At 39.1% G+C, this 21,831-nt stretch overlaps 1 protein-coding gene across 2 annotated transcripts in view; it reads right to left on the bottom strand.

Moving 5' to 3' along the window:
• The window catches only part of LOC135198197 (uncharacterized), a 29,097-nt gene extending 9,094 nt beyond the window's left edge, over window positions 1-20,003 (bottom strand). Inside the window, exons 1-4 of one of the 2 annotated variants that reach the window (XM_064225775.1) lie at window positions 14,774-20,003; window positions 11,168-11,468; window positions 5,643-5,794; window positions 1,603-1,761 (exon numbers count right to left, since the gene is read on the bottom strand). In XM_064225775.1, the coding sequence (XP_064081845.1) occupies window positions 1,603-1,761; window positions 5,643-5,794; window positions 11,168-11,300 (444 nt within the window). In that variant the 5' untranslated portion in view covers window positions 11,301-11,468; window positions 14,774-20,003. The remainder of the gene's footprint in view (window positions 1-1,602; window positions 1,762-5,642; window positions 5,795-11,167; window positions 11,469-14,773) is intronic. The other variant, XM_064225776.1, reaches the window with a different exon arrangement.
• Window positions 20,004-21,831: the final 1,828 nt, after the last annotated feature.

Genomic DNA, 21,831 nt, shown 5'->3' with positions numbered 1-21,831 from the left:
ATAAAATCCTTCAGTGTATTAAATTTGGTTGGTCTAAAGGGGATCCAGGATTGTCTGAGTATGGCACCGTGAAGGCTGATCTCAGTTTATACGATGATGTAGTACTGTATAGAAACAGAATTGTCATACCCACCCTATTGAGGTGTAAAGTGTTGGATCGGTTACCTAGCAGTCATAATGGTATTAATGGAGAAACAAATCCACAGTTATGTAAATGTACATACATTTAAATTTCAAACTTTAAGGATAGCTTTCAGGAACTGAACAGATTCCCGAAAGATATCCTTGAAGTTTTAAGTTTAAATAATGTTCATTTACATAACTGTGTATTTGTTTCGCCATTTGAAGACTCGTGCTACTATGAGGATTTTTTAATGGTATTAATGTCATGAAAGCAGAAGCTAGGAATTAGGTTTGGTGTCTAAAGATTGATCAAGATATTGCAGAGGTTACAAAGAGTTGTCATGTTTGTTATACTATTTACCATCCAAATCAAGCTCCTGTTCCTTCTTGACCTTCATCTGGTAAAGCGTGGTCTAGATTGCATATAGATTATGCTGGACTGGTGGATAATAAGTATCTTCTTGTGATTGTAGATGCTTATACTAAGTTTATGGATGTCCATGTTACCTCCTCAACAACATCAAGTGTTACTATTGAGTTGCATAGGAAAAGCTTTTCTAATTTTGGTATTCCAGATGAGATTGTGTCTGATAATGCTCCATATTTTGTTTCAAAGGAGATTAAGTATTTTTATAAGAAAAATGGTGTTAGTCTTATAACTTCTGCACCATTTAACCCTTCGTCACATGGGTAAGCTGAGCAAACTGTGGGGATCTTTAAACACTTGCTTTGTAGACTCTTGTTCAATTATAGAAGTAGTTCACATTCTAGTACTGGAAAGTCACCTGCTGAACTATTGTTTGGTCATCCCTTTGAAGTAACCATTGAATTGGTTAAGGTCCATTCTAGAAAAACAGAGTTCTGGAAGTTTTGTCAAAGAAATTGTTCTCTCAGCGAACTCCTAAGTATAACGTTGGAGATGCAGTGTTTCCAAAAAAAATTTGGAAAAGGAGATCCCTGGGTTGAATGGAAAATCTCAGAAGTTTTAGGGGTAGAAAAGTATCTTGTGCAAGTTCATAAGTTTGGAAATATGTTAGAGACACCATGACCAATTAATGCCTAGATCTACTAGCGTAGATGGAGCTTATAACAATAATATATCTGCAGCCTCAGAAGGTTGTGCAGAATCTTTGATGTTTCATGTAATGTTCAAATAAATGAGTGATGAATCATGTGTACCCCATACTCCAGTTTTAAGGAGATCCAGCAGAGGATACTACACCCTTTCAAACACATCTAAAGATTTTTGCACAGCTACTCCATGTGAAATTATTAAGTCGTTTAAATGAAAACCAGAACTAATGTAAAATTACAAAATGATAATGTATGAGTAAGATCTGTAATAACTTCAGTTTCAGGAACTGCGTTAATTTTTTTTTTTAATCTATCAATGAGTGAATTAAAAAATTAATGAGGAATTAACACTTGCCTTAATGCTTGCCAGAAACAGTATTTACAATTCTTCTCATTCATACTTACACCAACTTCCCCTTGGTCAGAACGGGTTGATTTAGCCAGTCGGAAGATGGTTTTAGTTATAGCAAGAACTTCTTCATGTCGCCAGTCATTGCACCCACCCCACATACCACCCAGGATAGGAACCCCGTGCCAGGGATGATCCCGCATAACGTGGAAACACTGGAAAGACAAGCAAAGATTCATCAATACATTTGCCAGTGCGGCATCTCATCATCAGAGGCCATTGACGCCGGCGTCGCCTTTTTTATGCATACCATGAAAACAGGAGATACAGACCTGCGGACAATCAAATACTGTGAGAAATGAGAGGAAACCGAACTGATAATTAGATTTAATACGAATGTGTGTGTGTGTGTGTGTGTGTGTGTGAGGCTGCAATGGATTTACCTTCTTACAGGAATCAAGAGAATTAATAAATGAAATTGTTACGTTGTCTGAAACAGATAGGATATGATACTTTTTGTATGATGTAATAATAATTATAATAAAGGGTAAAACTTGGTAATAACCTTCCATATTTCATTAAACACTTCCTGATTGAAAATTGGATAATGAAAATAATGAGGTAAATATGCTTTAGGGTTTTAAAGAACACTGAAATAATTCTTGACTATATAACTGAAATAGTATTGTAAATTATAATATGAACACCATTTTGAATATAATTCAATAACTTGCAAGTACATAGTTTGATTTTGCTGTACTGTGGAGAGGATGACAAAATGTCAGTTCAGGAGATCGAAAAAGCGAGCGTGTCGGAACATTTTATCTTCCTCTCCAAAGTGCAACAAAACCAAGCTGTGTACTTGCAAGTAAATGAATTATATTCATAATGGTGTTCATATTAATATGTTTGTTTGTTTTTTTGTTTTTTTTTTTTTTTGCCGGCCCCATGTGTTTTTTTGTTTTGTTTTTTTTACTGTGGCTGGACAAGGGCATCCAGAAAGGTAGGTGGGGCCGAGCATCTGAAATAGTATTGTGAAAAGAATTCATGAACTTGCAAGTCCATAGTTTGGTTTTGCAGCACTGTGGAGAGGATGACAAAATGTCTGTTCAGGAGATCAAAAAAAGCGAGTGTGTCGGAACATATTTTATTGTTGTCACCGTTAGTTTGGACAGAGACATAGCGGGACTTCGTATTGTACGATGCATCACTTTTTGGATGGCGTGGTGTTGAACAGTCGAAGACTGCTGTCTCAGTCCGTGATCAAGGTCATAGAGGTCACGTGTGTTTGTACATGGGCGGAAGTAGGTACACTTCCGATCTGGTTTTAGTCAGATGAGGGATAACTGGGCACTGAGAGACCGCATTCGGCATGTACTGGTCTTATTTCTTTTAGTGTTTGTTTACTGCTGGAATGGGTAAGCATACTCACATTTATGCCGGTATATATTTAAAACATTTGTTTCAGAGATGTTGTATGTTATGTTTTATTCCAGGAAAATTCATTGGTATTATTTTGATTTCATTTTGCAATTTATTTATGTGGGATTGCTTTTTTTCATATAGCGGTGGCAATCCACAATGGAATGGTGCTGATTGTAGGGGAGATACTAATGACATTATTTGTCTGTCTTTATTATGACTGATGTTTAGTTCGAGAAAGGGGTGGACGGATCTTGTGTTATTTTGGTTTCCTACTTTGAATTATACCTTTTTATATTGGTGCATTATTGGGAGTTTTCCTCGTGTTGTATTTAGTAGCTAAGTTTCAGAATGGGACTTATTCAGACAATCACTTGTTCTTTATAAATAAAGTCTAATTTTTGGGTAATTATGGATCCGATTATACGACCTTAAGTAATTATGGTTTGTGGGTTACATTGAGGTTGAGAGAGAGAGAGAGAGAGAGAGAGAACATATGCAATTATAGTTGGTCATAAATAGGTATTATTATTATTGCAGTGTGTCCATTGGCAGTTGGCGATAGTATTATTATTATTATTAGGTTATATTATTATTATTTATTATTATTTATTATGATTATTATTATTATTATTATTATTATTGAATTATTTTCTATCTCATATACGTGTCAAACGTATGTTGGGCCTTTTGAGCGGGAGAGTGAGGTGCTTCCCACCAGGTCACAGAAGCCATGGACCTAAGTACGTCCACAGTACATGAGGAGTTACCGAGGCAGGATGAACATCGCACTCCAGAGGCAAGCTACAGACCTTGGTGATAATGTTGTATTTGAAGTACACGAATGTGATTATCATGTTCTTAATGTAGAAATAAATTTCCATCATACATCTACATCGCTTCTCACGCAAGAGATCTTAGAAGTACAACAATATTTCTATATTTTACAAGTTATTTCTTATTGTTATGATCAGAAAGGATCTAACGATATTATATGGGAAGAAACATAAGGTTGTTAAGCAAACTTTCAAAGAATAGAATACCCAGAAATATGAAAACAGAAAAAGTAAAAAAAAAAATTGAAAATGAGAGAGCACTGAGGCCGAAAACCTCTGCCTATGCAGCGCAATCCATCTGCCAAAGGTCCAATTAGCCAAAAAGATACATTCCTATCATAATAAGACTCTAATTACGAGGTAAACCTAAGGAAAAATTTTCTTAAAGTTCCGAAAATAACCTTTCGAGTAATCAAAGACCGGACTGTGGGCAAAAATATAAAGGTCAATGAATCAGCAACAAAAGCCTGGTTGATTTGTATATCGGTTTTATTTGTCATTTCCGCCCTTTTCTAAGTAATTCATCTGATTTCATTTTGATTTGTAATGCAAATACTTCTTCCACAAACTTTGTGAAGGGCAGGTCAATTTGTACTGAGTGTTGTTAAATGAAACAGAACAATTATTACGAATTTTTAATAATATTTCTTACTACTGATGCTTCGGTCAAGGGCACAAGATAAGTGACATTTCATTTTGACTTAAAGACTATCAGCATTCACAAAGGAAATTAAAAGCAAAAAAGATGCATGGATATGATTGTCTTCCACCAAACATCTGGACTGCCTTTCCTGGTGCCAAGTGCATTGTGGACTTTCTAAAAAGAAGGGGGGGGAGGGTGGGGATCGATAAGTCACTGGAGGCATCAAAGACTTCATAAAAGCACCACCCACCTCAATTGGGAAGCCAGAGATGACTAAGACCAGATCCAAAACAAACAAAAAAACTAGCCAACATTGTGAAGAAGTGGCCATACTGGTTAAATAGAATGCTACCCAACCACATGGACTCGGCATATACCACCATAAACTCAGGAAAGTTGCCAGGAACCGCATCCTCAGATGTAGACGGAGAAAAAGTGAGCAGTGACTATTCGAAGATGTAGAAATGGCTTCCTTATGATTCCCGATTCAGTAGATTTTACATCCCCAACCTTGCCTCCTGCAGGAGGTTCATGATGGACACAGGCACTTTTCAGTTCAGTCTGCTTAATTCAGGAGAAAATGCCAACAGACACCAGACACCCAGCTGCGCCTGGTGGCCAACAACAGCAGCCTCATACCATCATAAGGCACTGGAACCCTTACTGTTTCACCAAACGGGAAAGAAAATGTTGGTGGAAATGCATCAACTCCAACATCCAAATCGCCCTGTTCAGTGCATATTTCCTTTAACACTCGGGGCGTATGTGGATATCAAAAGCTTCTGCCTTCTGGCCCTCTTCTCATTTCAGATGGAACCATTCTCCACGAGTCCAAAGCAGCCGCCCATTTCATCAGTAGGACTCCACAGGGTAAACAAAAAGGTTGTAATTCTATATTGAAGGTTGGCAGTCACCTGAAAATGCCACAAAGCAGTGAAACATATCGAATAAAAAACAATGAATTAAAGAAAGCCTCAGAATAAAATAATAAAATACAAAGATTGATAAGGAAAACTTATTGATACCACTAAAATAATTGCTTCCATGTACATTTATATCTGTATGTATGCATGTATGTATGTCTGGGGGCTCCCTCTGTATTCTGTTCTTTAGATTTTGTACAACTTATTTCCCTTCATGTAAAATCACTACTTTATTACCTAAGACGATTTGAAAAATTCATGCAGATACTAACAGTGCCATCTAAAATCCACTCTTGAACAGCATCCACTTCTCTCTGAAATATGGGAGAGTCCGTGTCTCGGATTATGAATCTATCTACGAATTTGTCTCCCAGTGGTCCAAACCTCCAAGCCCGTCCGGTCGAGTTGGTGACGTTTCCTAAAACTGGAATGAAACTCGAAAATTATACGATTGCCATAAAAATGATTAAATAACAGTTACTGTTCAAAATGGGCATAACTTCAGATGAAACGTGAAAATGAATTATACCTACAGGTGAATAAAAGTTTATTTAATATAATTTCTTTATGTGGAAAACAATAACGAGTCAAAAGAAGTATGGTAAAATATGAATGGATATCATACGTAAATACAGATAAAACTATAAAAAATAAAACTGTCATTAGTATAAAAACTTTCCTATTCTAAAAAATTTTCTGAGAAATAAGAACACATGCTAAAGTCTGGTCTTTTATATTTTAGATAACTTCATGCTTATCAATTTCATTTCTTTCCGTTCCTTACAATCATCAAACTCTGATGTTCACTGCTGCACTAAAAAGGGTTACCATTTTACTATTTAAGTCACTCTTATTACAGTAGCCAGCTCATGTGGTCTTGCCTTGATTGCTGTTGCCTCCAAAAAGATACTGACGTCAAGATAATAGACACCTCTGATCTTACATGCAATGAAAGCTAATAGGGGATGAGTGGTCATTCATTACCTCCAACAAGAAGGTTATGTTTCTCTTTTGCTTTGTTTTCTGTCTACCTGTCTGATGTGGATGAGAGTGATCATGAGGGGTCTGGAGGCTGGCAGACACAAACAAGCAGAAAAAAGAGAAGAGCCTCTCGTTTGGCTGCTGGACCAGAGCCTAACATTCGTGTTTCACCTCGCCCAAAACCTGAGAAGAGATGTCACATAGCAATTCACAATCTGCACTCATCAGTGACGCTAGACACCATAGTTTCTTACGGGCTCTGACCCCTTAATCTTCCACGAACTCCCATGGAAAAGTAAACATAAAGTGGCTTACAGGATTACCTGCCTATTTCAACATCTCAATGTTTTTAAAGGTAAATATTTTGGACCTAATATAATAGTCTCAAGATATAACCTAATCCGGTACCAACACACCCCCCCCCCCACCCCAGGGGAACTTACTGACGCCCCAATCAGGGTCAATTTCCACTGCAAGTGGCAGCCAACCTCCCACGGCAAGTGACAGCCCACACCCCCTGGCTAAGCCCCCATCCACCCAAATGATCAGCGCTTTCACCTCCCATCTTCATGAGTAGCCATGGATGCAATAGATATAATCTCTTGGAATATTTTCGGCCTCAAGCGTAACATTCCTCTCCTAAACATGTTCTGCAAAAACTTCAAAGGAATCATTGCATTGCAAGAAACACTCCTATGGCCCCATGACCTTGTCATCTGCGATTCAATACATGAAGACTTCAGAGCCTTCTCGACTTCATCGATGCAAGTTACAGATCAAAGCGTAGCCAGTCGCCCGAAAGGGGGCCTTTCTTTCCTGTGGCATAAAATCATTAGACAATATGGTAAATGTGATGACCTACAGTAGTGACCTCATTAGGTGGTAGGAAGGCAAGTCCATCCAACATACCGCAGAAAAGCTGGAACCCCTGGTTTGAATAGCAATGTTGTGTAAGACCAATCCCTTGAGTTTTATGCCAAGGGCTCTGTGTAAGGTGGCAAAACATCCCTTGCTATCCAATTCTCTACCAAAGTTGGCACTCACTGCGCATAAAACAGCTTCTTTGAAGTCGCTCACAACCGTCTGTACTTGAAGGATAAATCCTGACTCCGAGTTACAGTCGATGATAACATAAAAAAACTCTGAGTACACTGCTTTTGACTACTGTAGCAGAGAATAGACACATGAAACATAACTATCACTGAATGAAACTTGAGCTCATAAATCTGAGTGAACTGTGGTGGGGCCATCTTGAAGTTACCATCCATGTGGATAGATTATCTCTGCAGCTGCTAGATGAATGAGGTCCTCTTTTGTTGCAAAGGCAATGAATGATATGAGAGTTTGCTTCTGGCCCGTTGTCATAAAGGAGGAATTGCTGAGGGTTGGGTCCTAGAGTTTTCAGGGACTGCTGGTGTGCACCGTTGATACCGGAGGGATTGCTTGATCTCTTCACATGGAAACTGCTTCTGAACATCATGGTCTTGACTGGCAACTGCTTGGGCAAAGATTTGGATGGTTTGTCCAGGGAGGTGGCTGCTTGTTGCTTCATGTTATGACACATAGCATAGGTCACGCTGGTTTGGTCAGAAGTGTGGTTGTGAGGTGGCCCTGCCTGTGGATTATCAAACTGGTGTGTAGTGCTTAGACTCCTCTACAATTTCTGCTCCCTTTCTCTGAACATTTCCACCATTTTTTTCTTTTTGGGCGCACAAACGAGAATACATATATCCTTCACAACAAATCTTGGCAGCTGCTCATTTTGTTCTGTAAAACTCTGAAACAGTGAGCATATCATATTTTAACAAATCTCATTTGGATAATAGCATAGCTACCTAGAGCACAAGCTGAAATGTTTGTTGAGACTTAACAAGGGTTATTAGGTAATATAACCCTTGATAAGTAATAGGCAGTACCGAGTGAGTGGCTGGAGTTACCACTCAGTCGATAACTACTAAATCACTTCTCTAGATTCCAATTAAGAGTGGAATCTCCTCTCTCCTTCCTTCAGTGACATTTATATATTTTGGTTCGGTGGATTTTATCAATATTTTCAACCTTGTTTTTCTTTTTTCTTTGTTTTAGAAGTAGGGCACAAATTGTTATTAAATGAAATGTGAAAACCCTGTGTTACTTTTTATCTTGTTACTTTCTTTCTTATTGCGTTTTTTTTTCTTTCCGTTACATTTTTTCTTGTTACTTTTTTTCCTGATACTGTCTATCCTAGATTCAACTCACATGCATTGTGGGGCTAATATTCTGATAATTCTTTTCCGGTAGGAATGTTGGAGCCCAGGATTAAGGGCTACTGCCAAGAGAGTAGTGGGGAGATGCAGGGCATGTGTGTCAGCCTTCAGACCACTTCTCCAACAACCACCACTTTCACCCCTCCCAACCGATGGAGCACTCATGATGAATCTAGGATAGTGCATATTGCCCTGATAAATTCTGCAAAGCTAATTGACCGATCTTTAAAGACTGCTTATAAAATAACCATTATGTTGTTGCCATATCTATAAAACTTTACGGCTTACTGTAGAAGAAATATACCAGCAAAATTAAATATCTCTATTTCTGCATGAAGTACTACATATAGTATATAGTAGTAAATGGTGTATGAATTATTTAACAGTCTTGACGGACATCTGAGAAAATAAGTTTTAAAGTGTCACAAAAAGGGACAGAATTGCATGTGTCCTGGAGCTACTTTAGCATCTAGTTTTTTCCAGATTCCTTTTCAGGGATCTAGGGATCGTGCCTAGTGTTCCTATGATTATGGGTACAATTTCCACTGGTATATTTCATATTCTTCGTATTTCTAGTTCCAGGTTTTGATACTTATCCATTTTCTTCAACTTTGATGTGCCATGGTATTACGACATCAATGGGTGATACTTTCTCCTTGATTTTGTCAATCAATGTCATGTTTGGTCTATTTGTACGTATCACCCTATCAGTTCTGATACCATAGAGCCAGAGGATCTTTGCCTGAACGTTTTCTATCACTCCTTCAGGTTGGTGCTTGTACTACTTATTACTGCAAGGTAGCTGGTGTTTCTGGCACAGACTCCAGTGGAGGGCTTTTGTCACAGAACCATGCCTCTTTTTGTACTGGTTCTGTGTAAGTGCCGGACATTCGCTTGCTATGTGGTTTATGGTCTCATTTTTTGTATTGCACTTCCTACATATGGGAGAGATGTTATTCCCATCTATCGTCCTTTGAACATATCTGGTTCTTAGGGGCTGATCTTCTGCCGCTGGTATTATTCCCTGAGTTTCCTTCTTGAGCTCTCCCCTCTGTAGTCATTGCCATATTTCATTACTGGCTAGTTCTTTAGTCTGTCGCATGTATTGTCCGTGCATTGGTTTGTTATGCCATTCCTCTGTTCTGTTTGTCATTCTCCTGTCTGTATATTTTATACTCCTGTCTGTATATTTTATCGGTCCTTCTTCCCATACACTCTTGAGCCACTCGTCTTCACTGGTTTTCAGATATTGCCCCAGTGCTTTGTTTTTTTATCTTGATGCATTCCTCTATGTTTAGTATTCCTCTCCCTCCTTCCTTTCATGTTATGTATAGTCTGTCCATATTTGCTCTTGGGTGTAGTGCCTTGAGTATTGTCATATGTTTCCTATCTTTCTGGTCTATGCTGCGAAGTACTGTCTTCATCCATTCCCCTATTCCTGCACTGTATCTGATTACTGGTGCTGCCCATGTGTTTCCGGTGTTGAGTTTTGACTTGAGTATCACCTTGAGTCTCTGCATATATTCTTTCCTGATCGTGTCCTTCATCTCTTGGTGTTTTATATCCCCCTCCTTCCATTATTCCAAGGTATTTGTATCCTATCTCATATATGTGTTTGATGTTGCTCCCATCTGGTAGCTTTATCCCTTCAGTCCTTGTTACTTTGCCATTTTGTATGTTGACTAAGGCACATTTTTCTATTCCAAACTCCATCCTGATGTCCCCAGATACAATCCTTACAGTCTGGATTAGGGTGTCTATTTCCTTGATGCCCTTTTCATACAGCTTGATGCCATCCACGAACATCAGATGGTTAATTCTGTTGCCTCTTTTCTTGAGTTGGTACCCAGCATCCATCTTCTACAGTACTTTGTCATGGGAATCCTGGCTACTATGAAGAGTAGTGGGGACAGTGAGTTGCCCCAGAAGATCCCTCTCCTGATTTTAACCTGTGCTAGTCTTATTCCAGAGCTTGTAAGTATTGTATTCCAGTTGCACATTGTATTTTTTAGGGAGGTGATGGTTTTTTCCTCTGCCCCATATATTTTCAGCCATTCTATTAGCCATGCATGTGGTATCATGTCAAAGGCTTTCTTATAGTCAATCAATGCCATGTTTAGTTTGGTTTTCCTTCTCCTACTGCTCTTCATTACCATTTTGTCTATCAGGAGCTGGTCTTTTGTGCCCCTACACTTCCTTCTGCAGCCTTTCTGTTGCTGGGGGATGGAATTTGCATCCTTTTGGTAATTGTATAGCCTTTCATTGATGATACCTGTTAGTAACTTCCACATTATTGGTAGGCAGGTGATAGGCCTGTAATTACTGGTTATATTCCCCCTTTGTCAGTTATTTGTGAATTGTATAGGACCATATTTAATAGCTGTATATTCTGTGAATAGAATGAAATGAGTCTGAGACAAGCAAAATCCTTTTTACTGTCTTTTACCATTAAAGTATAACCATAACTTTGAGGGAAAATGTAACGAAATTCATTTTTTCTATTATTTCATATTATTATGTGGATTGATTGCTATTAAAGGAAATTTACAAAAGGTAAACAAAGGTCTTACTTTTCTTGTTCAATGCAGTCCACAGACTGGATTTATGTGGCAGGGACACAGAATTTCCACAGTTGTTGCATCTGTGCCTTGATTTTCGGTCCTCTTTTGTGCACAACACCATAGGTGCTTTGCTGTCTGCCATTACAGGATACTCTGAAGCAGCTGCAGAGCTATGTGAAGGGAGATCTCTAACTCCAGCTATGTGGTAGCTTTGAGGTTTCTTGAGAGGTGGGGGTTGCTGAGGAGCTGTTCTGCCTAGGGCTGGGTGAGGGTCATTGCCAGCTACTTGATGTAACTATGGTGCTCCCATCTGTCGACAGGCATTTTTTCAAGTTTATTAGAATAAATGACCCAGTAATTGATGACCATGGAATTCAACATACCACAAAACCACACTTAGCCACCACTTGGTCCTCCTTCCACTTGAATACAATGCACACATCATATCAAAACAATTGACTCCTCCCTTATTTCTGTTATGCAAATTAACCCGCCAAAAATAATTATATCATTGTTTAATAATTAGTTGAAAAATAACTAAATATAATAGCTAGATGTACATGAAAACACAACAAAAAGAGGTAATCACATGTATTTTACTATACTATTTTATACTATGGTAAAATACTTTTTATTACAGTAAAACTATCATGGGGTAAATTATACCCCAAAAATACATTAGTAAAACTATTTTCAGGTTATTTGTACCCCTCACCATCATATCTTGTCACACCATTGTTCTACCCATTGGAGTGCTGTGTCGTTTGCTGTTCTTAGATCCATGTCTGAACAAGTGGGCCCTAGTGGTCACCTACACAAGATGTGATTCATATTATGGATTGGTTCCCCACAGGGACATTCAGCACCATTTGTGTAACCCCATCTCTGGAGGTTATACCCTGTCCTACCAACTTTTGTTCTTAATTTATTCAGGGTGACCCACTCCCTCCTGGTGAGGGAGAATCCACAGGGCAGGTCTTCACTAGGGCCAGGGAGGGCATTATTAGTAGTCTGACTGTTGCTCTCTCTCCATTTCTGCAGTATGTATTTTGATAGCTCTGGGGTCTCTAGTTCTTTGACTATCATGAAACTCTCATGTGATTTCAGACGACTTCTTGTTTCACAATGGTTGTAGAGTGGGTGCCTGAGATCATTTGCTTGTGTGGTCTTTTCCTTTCTAGCCATGGCATCTCGTCGGATGTTAGGAGGTTCTATGCTGGCTAATCTATACAAAGCTGGCAGGGGTGTTGCACTTAGTGTGCCAGTGATTAGTCAGCATGCTTTCTTTAGCTCGATATCCACTCTTTTGGCATGACTTGATCTTTCCCACACAGGAGCACAATATCCTGCAGTGGAGTAACATAGTGCTAGGGCCGTTTGCTTTATAGTTTTTGCATCTGCTCCCCACTTGGTGAATGCAATTTTGGTTAGGAAGTTATTTCTGGTGGCCACTTTCTTCCTGAGCTTGTTGACATGCTCCTTGAAAGTCAGTGTTCGAGAGTGATGCCAAGTTAGACTGGATGTGGATGGTTTTCCAGTTCCTCGTTATCCCATTTTATTTTCAGCTTTCTGTATGCCTGGTGGTTGTTCAGATGGAATGAGCATACCTGAGTTGTCATGGGGTTTGCTTTGAGGTGCCATTTTTTTATAATAGTCTGAGAGAGATGATAATGCCCTCAACAGTCTTTCTTTGATGGTTTGAAAGGAATGTGACTGTGTTGTAATACAGAGATCGTCAGCATATATAAACCTCTGGATGTTCTGGAGTTTGATAGGTCATTTGTGTAGATGAATAATAATGGGGCTAGTACTTTTCCTGCCGTTCATTTCCACATAGAAAAATCTGTTTTCTAAGAGTGATCCAATGATGCGCACAATGTGGGGTTTTGGGTCATTTGGGCTACCTTGAAGAGAACAGCTCTGTGGTTGACTGTCATAGGCAGCTGTGAGATCAACAAACACAGTGTCTGTAATTTTTTTGTTATCAAATCCATCCTTCATAAATTGTGTTAGGCTCAAAACCTGACTGCAGCATGATCGTCCTGGTCGAAAGCCAGCTTGATCTGGTGTTAGTTGCTCCTCGATGGTTGGGGCTAGGCGGGACATTATCATGCATTCATAGAGTTTGTAGGTGATCCAAAGTAAGGATATTGGTCAGTAACTCTTAGGTGAGCAAGAAGCCAAGTCCTAGCCATATCTCCAAAATGTAGAATCATCTCGACCGCAATTACGTCTAGACCAGCTGCTTTCCCTGACTTCATGTATTTCATGGCTGATTGTAATTCATTCATGGTAAATGGTTCAAATATATCATCACTCTGTGACAAGATGTGTTGCATTTCTTGCTTCATTTTCTTTAGATATCCCCTCTCCCTGTTTTGGTTGTTGGTCTTTCCATTGATTAGGAGTTGATGGGGTACTTCATTATGGGTGACTGCTGCTTTTCTTGCTGGGTGCTGGTCTTCTGAATTAAGCTTTTTGATGGTGCTCCAAGCCTTTTCACTGTTGTGAGTCATGCCGATGTTTGTGATGGTTTCTTGCCAGTGTTCTTGTCTTTCATGGCATAGTGATGATAACAAGTCCTCTCTAAGCTTCAAGGTGTTTTCAGAGAAAAGATCATCATTGTAGGCCTTGATATATTTGTTTGTTTTGATCTGAGAGACCAGGGATATACAAGTCTCTACAGCCTCTGGCAATGTTTTCCTTTGCAGCTCCTATAACAAGTGATTGGAAGTCTTCATATTGCTCTGGGTCAGGTACGATGTTTGTAACTTCATTTTTTTATATCAGAGGTAAAGCCTTCCCAATCGGCCTTGCAGTAGTTTGATCTGGGGTTATGGTATTTTGTTTCGCTGGGTTGTATGACTGGTTTTATGTCAATAGCCACTAGTCGGTGTTGGGATTTGGGTATTGGGTCCATGATTGTTCTTGAGAGTGATTGGTGGTATTTAGCAGAGACAAATGCCAGGTCCAGATTGTATCCCCTCATCCATTGTGCACTCTGAAATGTGGTGTCATCTTTTGCATCATATAAGATTGTAAGGTGATTAGCAAGGGCCCATTCCTCCACTGCCTCACCATCGTGGTTGGTGCTATCATAACCCAAGACAGTGTTGTTGCTATTGGAGTCCCCAACCACAAGACAGGGCTTATTGTCAGAGATGTTGGTCTGGGGCCATGTGAAAGGAGTAGGATGGGGTTTGTAGACTGAAAGGATGTTTAGGTGTTCAGCTTCCACTTGTAGAATCTCCAGCCCATCCTTGGATATGTCTCTACTTTTGTGAATGTTGGATTTCTTACTAGCATATATTGCGCTTCCATGGATTGGGCTTTGATGGGAGATAATTAAGTCCATGCCAGGTATTTTAGGCAGTCTATTGCTACAGTAACATTGTCGTGGGGTAAAGTATACCCTTGCTATTTAGTACAGTAACACTGCTGTAGGGACATATATAGGCTTTTTAGTAGAAAAAAAAAACAAATTTTGGGGGGTAAAATATACCCCACAACAGTGTCTTAAGGAGGTGAGTTCATAATATAGACCTGCATCAAATTTATCATTTACATAAAAAAAAAATTATGGAATACGTGGTCATAGAACAATCAATGGCTTACCTAAATATCGCAAGTGATTTTCCTGATTGTCAGTCTGCATAAAGACGACTGAGACCACTGTATGTTTAGTGGTAAATTACCTATTGGAAATGATGGATACAGTTAAATGTGATATTTTTGGTGGTCTTGGATCTTAGCGCTGCCTTTGACAGAATTGTAGTACATGATTTATTCTTAGATGATCTCCAATCCATTGGAGTTGTGGATGATGCACTTGAACTTTTGAAGGTCTATTTGAAGGATAGATGATATTGATTACAGATTGGAAATGCCATGTCATTGTATGAACCTTTGATGAGACGAGTTCCTCAGGGAAGTTTACCTGGCCCTATTCTATTTTGCGTCTACAATTAGTTTGTCTAATATACTACATAATCTTGAAGTAGAATATAATTCATATGCCAATGACACAATTCTATTTCACTGTTACAAATATTGAGGTTACCAATAGAAAATTAAATAAGTTCTATCGAATATTAAGCAATGGATGACTTTGAGACAGTTGAATTTGAACGAAAATAAAATTGAGCTTATGATAGTCAGTAAGGAGAGTATCTTAAGGAGTCTGGGTGTTAATCAGGTGTGTATAATTGAAAATTAATTGCAGACAACTGATAGGGTCGGATTGTAGCTTGTCACTCAGTATACAGATTAATAATGTAGAGAAAGCTGGGGGATCACATCATAAGAATATAGCCTTAGTAAGGAAATATCTTGATGAGAGATCTGTCAAGAATCTTGTCATCACCTGTGTTATAATCCATATAGATTATTGTAACTCGGTGTACTAGTCGATGAAAAAACTGTTAATTTGAAAATGGAAACTGACAATGAAAAGGTCTGAAAGGTGTAACAGGAGGAAAGCCTCGCAGTTGCACTATGAATCAATTGTTAGGAGAGGGTGGAAAGTAAGATGGAAGAAGGATAATATGAAAGGAGGTACAGTAAGAGAAATGAAAGTAGTTGCAGTTAGGGGCCGAAGGGACGCTGCAAAGAACCTTAAGTAATGTGCTGTGGAAGTGGTGCAGGACCTGGATAAGCCCTCAGCAAGCAACAAGTAACATTTTTCTTAAGCAACACAACTGATTCATTTAAGGAAAACATGCTAGGAAGACATAAACATCATCTCAGGCTTTTTCAAACTTCAATTTGAACTCAAATGTCTTTTTGGTAGCTTATGGGCTTCATAATGAGTCTTTCACTTGGGGCAGAGGTTATAGGATGCTTAACAGGTGATGGTGGCATCGATGGTTCTATTTCTTATGCTCATCAAAATGGACAGATTTGGGACATGCACTGTTATTGCCTTCCGCAGCTGTATCACTATCAGTGCCATTGGCTGGTAACTCCCTGAATGTAAATTGTTTTACAGCATTCCATGAAAGATCCTTCAAAAACGTCTGGTTTCTTCTTATTTCACTACCATTTGGGGTCATTAAGGTATATGGCCTGAGTCCAGGATTTTTCAACTTTATTGTAGCAGGAAACCAATTCTTACCATCTTGCACTAGCACCTTCATACCAGGTAATGACTCTGAACATGTATAAAGATTATACGTAATTGCTTTTAGAATTGGTGCTGGTCTCCTATAGCTTGAAGTGATGATCCATGAGATCAGGGGGGTTGTCTCCACTTTAATAGGAAGGCTATTGGATATATTTCTCCTGACTTTTCATTCCATGGTAGTAGGGTTTCGTGGATATTGGAGTCGGACATTTTGGCTTTTCTCAATATATTTTTCACTACACCTACCATCCTCTCAATTAGGGTTCATTATAAGAGTACAGGATCTGACTTGGACCATGGATACTGAAAAGTTCATCCAGATAATTCATGACATCTTGATGGGGTATCTCGGCCTAGCTGCTTAATAAAAGGCATTTTACTAAAATTGCCAGGTACAACGATAAAATGCTGGTTGCCTCATTCAAAAGATCTTTGGAAATAAACTGCCATGGGAGATTGGGGGTTGAAAGTGACTACATAGGTTTATTTGGGTATTTTCTTTTATTTATCAGGCATTCTTGGCAATCACCTGTGTTCAGTAATATCCTTAAGCATGACATTTCAAATAAAGGCATTGATTTGCTCTAATCTGGCTATTAAAAATTCCTAGAGGTCCTTCGTGTATTCACTTTAAATATTCAGCCTTCATTTCCTAGCCTCCCAGCAACACGGGAGAAGTGAGGGTGCAACACAAAGTCGAGATGGCTATGCTCACCCAATTGTCAACTGGCCTCTCTCCCTCGGCTGAAGTGTCCCCATCACCTATAGACCATTCTGAGGGGACCGTTGGTCTTCCAACCTCCTCTCCCTCCCCAGTACCTCTGGTGGAAGATATATCTTCAGTGACAATCACCAGCCCTCGTGAATTTCCCGACCTTATCTCTCCCCACAAATCGCCCATCGTGGATGTGGATGAGAATGGTCATGAGGGCTCTGGCAGCTGGCAAACACAAACAAGTAGAAAAAATAAAAGAACTTCTCGTTTGCCCACTGGACCAAAGTCTAACTGATTGACCTCACTTGAAACCTGAGAAGAGATGTCACGTAGTAATTCACAATCTGCACTCATTGGTGATGCTAGTGGAGAGAGTGAAGTTTCTCACGGGCTCTGAACCCCTCACCTCCCACAAACTCCCATGCAAAATTATACATAAAGTGGCTTACAGGATTATCATCCTATTTCAACACCTCGATGTTCTTAATGGCGAGAATTTTGGTCCTAATATAAAAGTCACAAGATATAACCTAATCCAGGACCAACTACCCGCTCACAAGGGAACTTACTGAGACCCTAAGCAGGGTCACTTCCTTCGCAAGTGCCAGCTAACCTCCCATGCAAGTGACTGCCCACTCCCCCGTGCTAACCACCCATCCACCCAGGTGATCAGCGCTTTCATCTCCCATCTTCATGAGTAGCCATGGATACATTAGATATAAACTCTTGAAATATTTTTGGCCTCAAGTGGAACATTCCTCTCCTAAACATATTCTGAAAAAGTTCAAAGGCATCATTGCATTGCAAGAAACTCTCTTATGGCCACACGACCTTGTCATGTGCGATTCAATACATGAAGACTTCAGAACCTTCTCTACTTCATCCATGCAAGTTACAGACAAATCATAGCCAGTCGCCCAAAAGGGGGCCTTTCTTTCCTGTGGCACAAATCATTAGACAACATGGTAAATGTGATGACCTACAGGAGTGACAGATTGCTGGGGCTTCAAGTGACAGTAGGGAGCTGTAAGAGCCTAACGATTAATGTTTATGTGCCCTGAGAAAATAAGAATAATTTTGATGAATACTGCATGATCCTAGTTGACTTACACAGTATTATTCACGATTCTCCAGCTGATCATATCTGTATAATAGGGACCTTAATTCTTACCCAAAACTACAACTTTATAACGAACTTACTTCTGTCAAAATCATGCTCTCCAAATTAGTGATGCAATACTCCTCCCTCCCTCCTCCTATTCCTATGTGCAAAATAGAACGGGGACAATTACAGCCTCCTGGCTAGACCATTGCATCACATCTCCACAACTTCATGATTCTATTGTGACCTGCAATATCGCTACAATCTTGCAACGGACTACCTGACTGATTGCCCACCAGCTGTAAACTGGAATTTTGAAAACCAACAGAAAACCATGTTGCAGAGAACAGTTCAAATTGTAGAAATGACCACCACAGGAGAGATTTGAACATAATTTCTGCTATGCTTACCTCCGGCAGGGCTACCTTTAGATTTCGTTAAAGATCTGTATAAATATTCACTAGAAATGTTTTTACTGTGGAGGCAAATGGTAGTCCAAGGGAAGGAGACTCTGCATTACTAATTAGACATGCAAAAACACAGTTCAAACTTGCTCTTAAGCAATGCAGATTAAATGAAAAGCAACTAAGAGCTGATGCAAAGTCTAGAAATTTAGAATCTGGTGGTTATCCTAGTCTTTGGATATATATCCATTCCTTAAATCCCAAAACTAAAAAGTTATCACAGAGGGTAGGAGAAGCAGTCGGTGACGAGGCTATTGCAAGTATGTGGGGTAATCACTTGAGCAATATCTTGAATTGCATTAACGATCAAGACTACTGAAGGGATATAGACAACCTTCATACTGATAACATTCAATTACATTTTGCAAATCGTATTACGCCAAGTAACATCAGGCGATGCCATAAACAGCCTACCTAATAATAAATTGCCTTGCTGCGATGGTCTTCCCATAGAAAATTTCAAATTCTGCCATCCGATAATCTACATTTTGCTAGCTGCCCTACTCAATGCGTGCATAATTCACCAGTTTCTTCCAGACTACCTACTCTTGGTTCACTTGATACCGTTGATAAAAAACAAGCTAAAGGATGCAGCTAACCTGGCAATTACTGGGCGATTGCAATCACAACAATTGCGTTGGTTCTTCTAGTAAGATTTCTCCCCTTTCTACACACCGCTGACAACCAGTTTGGATTTAAAGTAAACCACTCAACCGACACCTGCATCTACATACTGACAGAATTGCTGAACTATTGTCTACCACCAGCCTCTCCTGTTTTCCTGTTTTGTAGATGTGAGAAAAACATTTGACAGAGTAAACTACCTGAAGCTCTTCCTGAAGCTTCATAAAAGAGGCACTCCTCTATATTTAATTGGCATTTTATATTGCTGGATCTCCACACAGCAATTCTGTGTCAAATGGCGTAACCTATTATCGTGCACCTTTGGCTCTCTAAAAGGGCTCGGCAATGGGGTATTCTCTCACCATACCTGTTTGATGCATACACAGATGCCCTGTATGTCAAAGTGAACTCACTTCTAATTGGATGCACTGTCAATGAAACAACTATAAACAACCTTTGTTATGCCGATGATATGGTTCTGATTTCCTCATCAGTGCAAGGCCTCCAACGACTCATCAACACTTCCCACCAATATGCACAAGAATTTTATATCCTATACAACGAAACCAAAACCCAGTGCATGTCGCTGCTCCCGAGATCGCTTAAGCCTATTTCATAACCACAAATTTTCCTCAGAAATCATCAGCTGTAATTCATGCACGAATTTCCGTACTTGGGTCACATTATCACAGACAACCTAAAAGATATGGCAGACATAGAGCAGAGGCACCGTAAATAATGTGCAACTGACAACATGATTGCAAAGAGATTTGCCTTCGGTCACCGAGACTGGAAACTGCTGCTCTTCCAGTGTATTGCTACAGTATTTATGGGTGTTCCCTGTGGATGAACTACACCCAAGAGACCATGTTCACAATGACAATTTGAGATGCCTCACAAACCCTCCTCCCTACTACTCCGCCACACAGATGTTCACAGAAAACAATGTCAAGTCTGATCACCTGACTGTGAAACAGCAGCAATTCGCTCATACAAAGCATTTTAAGTAGTGAGGCAAGACCTAAATTGTTCCCTAAATGACTTAATCTCTGTTTTTACAAAGTGTCATCTGCAGAATCTGTCATTATTATTATATTGCTAGGATTATTGTTATTATAATGGTATTAGATTAAAGTAATTTCATTATCATTTGTTAATTATAATTTGTTAACAGTTGTGTCCAACCTTTTGATGTTGTTTTAGTTTAAGTCTATTAACAAACTAGTATAGTTTCTCGTATATTTAAAGTTTGATGAACTGTGTAAGGGAGTCGGATGACTTTGCAGTTTTGCTTTGTTTTTCTTAGGCGTTTTGTTCACCGCCTTCTCCCCCAGTATTAGTGAACTACTGAAGTGCCTTATTAACGATTGTTGTTTTTCTCTCCTATGAGCTGTGTTGACTCAAGTGGAAGGCTTGATCGTAAGGGTGGTGATACGTGACAGGGTTAGTTCGCCTCCTCACAGCCTGACGCTTTACCCTTGAATTCTAGGTCACTTCTGCAGTTTTTGTAAGGAGATATGGTTGCTGGCGTTTGTCACCCGCGGAATTACTGTGATTATTATCAGCATAGATTTGCTACATCCAATTTCCGTGCTTAGCCTTCTGGACCTGAGTATACTATAAACACCTAAGGTCCCTGGCTGGAATTTAATTATATACAATATACTCTCTAATTGTTATAATCTTCAATGTTTAATATTTTTAACTATTCTCAATATTATTACGGTTATAACCATTATTTAAATTACCATCTTTTATACTACTTCAGCAAGTGTGAATATTACTGATTAATCTTTTTTTTTTATCATGTTATCTTACGTATCTAGATTGTGTATGTTATTGTCTATTCTTTGTACATTCCATGTACATGGCTTTGAACTGAAAATAAAATTTCTTTTGAGTATCAGTCAACTGCAAAAAATCCCATAATTGTTTTCCCTGTGACCCAGCAGAAAGCTTTATATAGTGCCATTGATTTTCTGCTTCAACCTTATTGATAAGTAAGTAACTTTCAAGGAAATCCTTCCTTTCATTAAAAGCACTAACTTGGTCCACCTGCAACCAGTCCAATTTTAGCATTTCCACACTGGTGTTCATAATTGCTTATGCACCCTTATTCATAGGTATTGTAAAGGCAGAAAAATTTGCTTTTATCTAAGGTGCTTTTACTAAATATTCGTAATTATTCTAAGCAATTGTTCCACTAATGTCTTACACTGGAGAAATACGAAAACAACCAAAAGACACTCTCACTCTGTGTTTACGTTCGCCAAGGTTCTCCAGCCCAATCCCCAAGACTTAGGAATGGAAGATTTAAGAATATACGTGGAAGTGATAGCTGAGGATATAGAGAGGGCAACCACCAAATCTTAGTTTTTAGTGTCTTTAAACTAGATAGTTACATACTAAGGAATTCAGAGCTGTTTTTTCGGCAATAACTTTTTATCAAAGCATCAGCAGTAAAGGTGAAAGGATGGTAGTCTATATTTTATAACTCTACCTAATTTTTTGCAAGTATTATGTAGTTCCTAGGTTCGACAGTTTTGATATCTATAGAGTAAAATAAAGTCGCCGATGCCAGAACCGAGAAAATCACAGAATAGTATTCTAAAACCATTCGTTACATAAAAACAAGATGACTTCATG

The sequence above is a fragment of the Macrobrachium nipponense genome, chromosome 21, assembly GCF_015104395.2.
Source record: "Macrobrachium nipponense isolate FS-2020 chromosome 21, ASM1510439v2, whole genome shotgun sequence".
Lineage (NCBI taxonomy): Eukaryota > Metazoa > Arthropoda > Malacostraca > Decapoda > Palaemonidae > Macrobrachium > Macrobrachium nipponense.
The sequence above is the reverse complement of the archived record's forward strand: the minus strand, read 5'-3'. Positions and strand labels throughout refer to the sequence as shown.